Below are 6,511 nucleotides of genomic sequence, written 5' to 3'. Positions count from 1 at the left end.
TCAGCAGGTAAAGAAGATACCTGCACTGTGCTTATGTTATGGCCCCTACCTTATCAGTTTCTATTAGGGAATGATGACTTCTAATTTTTCTGCTGTAGCAATAGCCTTGCAGTGAAATCCTTCCCGCAGGAGGAGGAACCTCGAACTGACCAACAGTTAGCAAAGAGCTCAGAAGTAATGACCTTCAAGTTCTCCCAGGAGCTTTAACAGTCATTCCCAGCTTGGTGGGATTTTTCAGCAGGGCTCATCCAGCTCTACTTCATCTGATGCATGTAGTAACTACAGGTCAAGGGTTGGAAGATGCTGTTTAATTGCTGCCCCATCTCTTAAGACAGTGATGTTGTAGAATCCACTGTGCTGGTGGAATGAAATTTCATCAACCTCATTGAATAACTTGTTAATAGTATATCTTGGCAAAATGTTTTGCAATTTCATTTTAATGGGACACCAGTCAGCAGGTCCTGAGAGTCTGAATGGTTGGATTCTGTTCGGAGTTCTGCCACTAACTCCCTTATACTCGGAGAGTGCCTCGCGTCTGTTTCTTCAACTGCAAAATCTCTGTTTCAATCCCACTATGATGGGGATGGATCTTTGAAAAGATCACCGTTACCTTTAAATACCATAACAAAAAGATAAATTGTTACTGTTCTTTTTTAGCTCCAAGTGCTCCAATAAACTGGCGACGAGGAAAACTGCTGGGCCAGGGTGCTTTTGGTCGTGTGTATTTGTGCTATGATGTGGACACGGGCAGAGAGCTTGCAGCTAAGCAGGTCCAGTTTGACCCAGAGAGTCCTGAAACAAGCAAGGTAATCCTCATCGCAGTATTTAAAATTCATTATGCAGACTTTGAGATCCTTTAAAATGCCTGTATCTGTCTGTCCTCGAAAGCTACTATCTATCTTCGTTTGTACTACGGTTTTAAGTCATGTGGAGAGGAATAAGAGTCATTTAAAAATTACTTCTCCGTATTATTAACTTCAGCCTGAAACTAAAATCCATTTTCTGGCTTCGTTTTTGGCTCTCCCTTCTCAGCTTTTTGGTTTGTTGCCAGGTTACTTGAGGAATACTAGACTGTCCTGTGTTCCTGGTTAGACATGGATGTGAATGAAACTAAACCCAGAAAGAGCAGAACTTTTTTCATTAAAAAAAAAAAAAAAAAGCTGCGTGCACTTGCAAAACCCTCTTTCTAGGGTTATATGATCGGTCCTGTATCAAGTGTATTAATTACCTCTTTCTGCTTCTGAATTCTCCCTGTCTTCAAGACAAACTGAACTGTGGTGTGTAAATTAATCAAGAACAGTGATGTGACAATGCATTAAAAATAATGGAGATGGGAAGGGGCACCTTGAAATTACAGGTTAGCACACAAGTCCCTGCACAGTGGATGCAGCTGGAATGGCTGTTAAGTTCTTTGCTAGTGTTTTAATGATGCACCAGTTTCCCAATATTGAACAAATTCACTTTGAGCCGGAATAACTGATCTGTGAAGATTTAATTATTCTGATTTTATATGGGATGTTGGTGCCAAGATAAAGCCTAACTTGGTAAGTTCTAAGTTATACCACGTCTCTGTTGTAAATCAGGCAGTAACTCTGAGCCAAGGAAGAGTCTGGAATGTATTTTGAAGGCACTGCAACTCCAAACCTTAAACTATCAGTTGGCCTGATTAAGCAACTGCCTCTGGTTCCCTGCATCCCTGCAGCAGCCAGGTCTTTGCTCTTGGAGAGCTGCATCCTCTCCCAAAGCAAGAGAAGTGAACCTGGCACCTTCCAGTGGCAGGAGCGGAGAAAGTTAAGTGGAACTAATTTGGGGGAAATCATCATTCCTTTTTCCATAAATCCTCGTGCTCTAGTATCTTTGATGTTCAGCCTATTCATTCCCTGGATTCAGCAAGAACCTGATACTTTTCTGGGGCAACAAACACCGCTGATTCGGTCTGAAATTGTTGGATAGCCTTTTTGCCTTTGCACTATGATAGCTTGTTGTCTGTGGCAGGAATAAAGCGGAGACTCAGTTTCCTGTGCATAACTGCAGATTCTTTGAAGTAAATAAGAGAGGAAGCTATTTCTAAGGTTGATTCAAGTAAAATTATCAGAGTGAATCAGAACAGGACTGGGTGACAAGTGAGGAACTGTAGTCTTGCTCTATAATGGGTTGAGGTTCCTACAGAAGGATTCCTAGCAATTCTGTAACTGTGTATTCAGAGCTTTTTCATAGTTGAAATTAACACCCTCAGCTTAGTGGTGAGACGTAAAGTTATATCTGTGTAGTGTGTGAAGAATGCTTTCAACGTAATTGGCTAAAGCTATTCAGCTGACGGAATCAAGACAAGAAACAAAGTTTTTCTGGTACTAAATCCATATATGATACTGCTTGTGTTCTATCAAAGCTTCTACGTCAATACTTACGTGCTTATTACACAGTAAGGATTAACATGAACCATTGGTAATATTTTTCTTTCCCAAGAGGTAGGTGAGCTAATGCCATGGATTAAGACTTCTTCAGTGTAGTAGTGGCCTCATCCTTCCAGTGACATGGACAGATTTATTGGGATGGAATATTTCCTGGGGCCAGAACCTAATTTTCTCCTTCAACACCCATAGGAGGTGAGTGCCCTGGAGTGTGAAATTCAGCTGCTGAAGAATCTCCAGCACGAACGTATTGTTCAGTATTACGGCTGCTTACGGGATCGAGCAGAGAAGACCTTGACCATCTTCATGGAGTATATGCCAGGGGTAAGAGCTGACATGAGCAGCACAGTTACAGATCATAAAGTGAGATGAGTGGTTTTGTTAGTTGCTTTATTAGTTGTTGTGATCATCGTAACTATGTAATCCACCTTATGCCCTTTTAGGTATGCTCCTTTCTCATACTGGCTTTACAGTGCCACCACTTTCTTTTTATTTACGCCCAAACCACATCTTCGGGTTTTTTCTTATTGTCTTGTACTTTAAATACATTCTTTTCATTAGTCACTAACACCGGTTCTTTTCTTCAATCTAAATTTATTCTAACAAAGCACTTTCAGAGGACTTGGGCCAACTTGTAAGTCGGGCTAACTGAATTAGCAGAGTCATAGAGTACAGCAAATTAGGCTAAAACTGACCCTGCAAGACTTTTGACCCGGATGAGTCTGCTGAACTATTTTATTGCTTGTCTTCACAAGGAGTTTTACCAGCATAGCTGAAGGATGGAGGAAGCAGACAGAACTCCCCCTGCTTAAGCTATTTTTGTCATAAAGCATGTCCTTGCTTTTCTTAAAAGGAGCTTCGTAGGGCAGGAGGCTCAGAGAGCCTCACAAAAAGGCTTTAGAAGAGGCCAGAATTCATTCCTGTGCCGGTTGGGTGTATAACACGGTCACAGCTCATGGGAAATGAATGGAGACTGCAAGAGTTGTGGTTTGTCATTTCTTTGCCAATCCTTTCTGTTTGCTTTTGGTACAGGGGTCAGTGAAAGACCAGCTGAAGGCGTATGGTGCTCTCACGGAAAATGTAACCCGGAAATACACTCGCCAGATTCTTGAGGGAGTCTCGTACCTTCACAGCAACATGATTGTGCACAGGGACATAAAGGGTGAGATCGGCTGGTGATTTATGTATAGACCACATGCTAAAGGAACTCTGAAAAAAAGAAACCAAGTGTTAAGAATTCAGTGTCCTGGCTGGGGCTTCTGAACATTGCTTTGCTCAGTTATGCCTTTTTGGTCTTACATCCCTGTGCAGGCCTTAGGGAAGGTTGCGTTCTGGGCTGGGTAAGGGAAGTTGGGCTGTTCTCTCTAGAGGACCTGAGAGCATGGCAGTTGGTTATAGTAAGGACGACTGGAAGCCTGTAATTCTTAGGAACACTCCTGTAACTCTTCATCTTTCTCTCACATCCCAGCAAAATGAGGCTGAGTTGCCCCCTGTCTTTCACTCCCGCCATAAGGCATGCTCATTTCCCTTCTAATTTCCTCTCTGCTTGGCCAAAGTACCATTTCTCAGCTGGTAGGCTTACCAATTGCCATAAGAGCACCATGCCTGCTCTTGACAGTCCTGCTTACCTCAGGTTCTTCTGACTGTCCTGCCTCTTCTGTGTAAGAAACCTCTAATCTTCCATGTAGAGCCTCTGGGATTAGTCCTTAATCTTTCTCTTCCCCATATAACCCCATGGAGCCAGCCAGTCTTAAGAGTTAATGTCAACAGATGTGGCAGACACCACGCAAATTTTTCTGTGCTCTAGAGGGACCAGGAGGGTTGCTTGCTGCTGGAAAAATATTCTCCTGCTCCTGCCTGTAACTCTTCACTCCATCCCCTGTAGGCTGGCAAAGAGAAATGAACTGCTGATTCTTGAATAACACCTTGTATACTGCTCATGTGGTGCTCTTTACCAAATGATTTCCTACCTGGTGGGTTATTCACTAGGTTGCACCCATCTAAGCCAAACTGTTAACTTGCCTCCAGGGTGCTGGATGGACAGACTTGTTGTTCTGAATCCGGTTCTTCCAGTGGGGAAATGAAGTGATAAAGCTATCTCCCAGCACAAATGCATTTTATTTGTGGGCAGAAGGAGTTCATATAGGCACATACCAGATAATGGCAACACAGGGTTCTTGATCTTATTGCAGCTTTGGAGGAAGACTTTTTTTTGGTGTCTAAGCCTTAGTTTGTGCCCACATACAAGCTAAGCTCTTAAGTTTGCTTTTTCCCCCTGTTGCTTCGTGTTCAGGACCTCTGACCAAGTAAAGTGGAGATTGACTTGTTTATTGTAGGAGTTCAGAGTGGTTTAATTAGCTACATCTGTTACCCAGCTGACCAGAAAGCAATGGTTGTACTCACCAAAGCAGCATCCCAATAAAATTCTTTTTTACGCAGCTATGTACTATCTAAGCCATTGGCCTGGGGGCCCTGCATAGGCTGAGCTGTTTACAGGCAATGTAACAATGACGGTGCTGACTCAGCTCTCATTTCCCTTCCCCCTTCACTTCCTTGTGTTTTTCCCCTGAAGTTTTTCCCATTTGCAGCCATTAGCAATTGGCTTGTCTACAGCCTGAAATAAAGAAATGATGTTTAGCAGGTCACCTGAGGCTTACTGGGGAAAAAGCCATACCATGAGCATGGGTATTTCTGGGTTGGATCCGCAGCCTACAGTGCTGATATCCAACAGCTGGATTGCATGAAAACAGCTGTCTCAATTCTTTTCTCTCTCTCTCTCTCTCTCTTTTTTTTTTTTTTTTTTTTTTTGTCCAGGAGCCAATATTCTCCGTGACTCTGCTGGGAATGTGAAGCTTGGGGACTTTGGGGCCAGCAAACGGCTGCAGACAATCTGTATGTCTGGAACAGGCATCCGCTCTGTCACTGGCACGCCATATTGGATGAGCCCGGAGGTGATCAGCGGAGAAGGCTATGGAAGAAAAGCAGACGTATGGTGAGGCTTTAACTTTCTGTCCATAGATCAATTTACAGCTTTTCTGGAGCGAGATAAGACATATACATTCTGTTGTCCATTTGGATATCAAAATTCAGATTTTGTCTGGATCGAAAGTGAGAGTGGTTTAAGGAGAACTGAGAGTGGTTTAAGGAGAACTGAAGTTTGACATGACCTGCTGCAGGCTGTGCTTTGCAATGTCAACACACAACTGCTCATTTAGCTTTTCAGAAAAATTTTCCACTTTTTTTTCGACCTGATAGGTGATTTTCTGTTTTCTGCCTTTTTCTGATGTGAGGTTTCCATCCTTCTTATATCCCATATAAGGGAAAATGGGGTTGTTCAGGGAGCATCCATTCATTTTGTTATAAAATGAGAGGTATGCTTATAACACTGTGGAAATGAAAGGAATAGAATTTGAGTATGTTGACAAAGCTTTAAAGGAAAGATACCCAAACCTGGAATAACACAAAAGATACAGGTCAGATCAGAGGTGATCTGAAGCATGCATGAATGGAAAGTGTAGCCATGCTATTATTGGCATAGCCAAGAAATAGCCTGTATTGAAAGGAAAAAGCAAAATGGTCCTGTGTTAAAATGTTACTTTTGGAGGCCTTAAAAAGGTGAGATTATAAAACTAAACTAGACAACAGCGACAAAAGGTGTGTTTGTGTCTCTACGGTAAAGCAAGGCCTATGCTGTTTCCTGTACAAGCAATGAGTGGAAACACAGCTGAAATTCATCTCGTATGCAAAGAGTTAAGTTCTGTAGACTCTTCCCGTTGGGATGCTTGGGGAGAGAACGGAGCACGTGCCCTTCCCCCTGGGTTGATGCAGTTGTGGATTTCCTCTTGGTGCTGACATCGGTCCATTCCCATCAAAGAGACGCTGCCGTTGGCTGGGCTCCAGTTCCTACAATCCCGATCGTTATTTAGGGGGGTCAGAATTTTCCAGTGCAGCGTTAGTCCCAGGGTGGATGCGTATGGCCGAGAGGCTCAAAGACGTAACAAATCTAGCCACCTGGCTTTCCGCCACTGCTGCAGGCCCCCCTCCAATTTTCTTTTTCCTAAATAGCAGAATATGTGAGCTATTTGTTATTGCTGGAGTGA

General features: G+C 43.0%; 1 protein-coding gene across 2 annotated transcripts in view; it reads left to right on the top strand.

Moving 5' to 3' along the window:
- The window catches only part of MAP3K3 (mitogen-activated protein kinase kinase kinase 3), a 29,678-nt gene that overhangs the window by 21,269 nt on the left and 1,898 nt on the right, over positions 1-6,511 (top strand). For both annotated transcript variants that reach the window (XM_010291458.1, XM_010291459.1), the window contains 4 exons: positions 658-806; positions 2,604-2,735; positions 3,444-3,573; positions 5,226-5,403. In XM_010291458.1, the coding sequence (XP_010289760.1) occupies positions 658-806; positions 2,604-2,735; positions 3,444-3,573; positions 5,226-5,403 (589 nt within the window). The remainder of the gene's footprint in view (positions 1-657; positions 807-2,603; positions 2,736-3,443; positions 3,574-5,225; positions 5,404-6,511) is intronic.

The sequence above is a fragment of the Phaethon lepturus genome, unplaced genomic scaffold (assembly GCF_000687285.1).
Source record: "Phaethon lepturus isolate BGI_N335 unplaced genomic scaffold, ASM68728v1 scaffold34347, whole genome shotgun sequence".
Classification (NCBI taxonomy): Eukaryota; Metazoa; Chordata; class Aves; order Phaethontiformes; family Phaethontidae; genus Phaethon; species Phaethon lepturus.
Note: the sequence above shows the minus strand (reverse complement) of the source record. Positions and strands in the feature narration are given on the sequence as shown.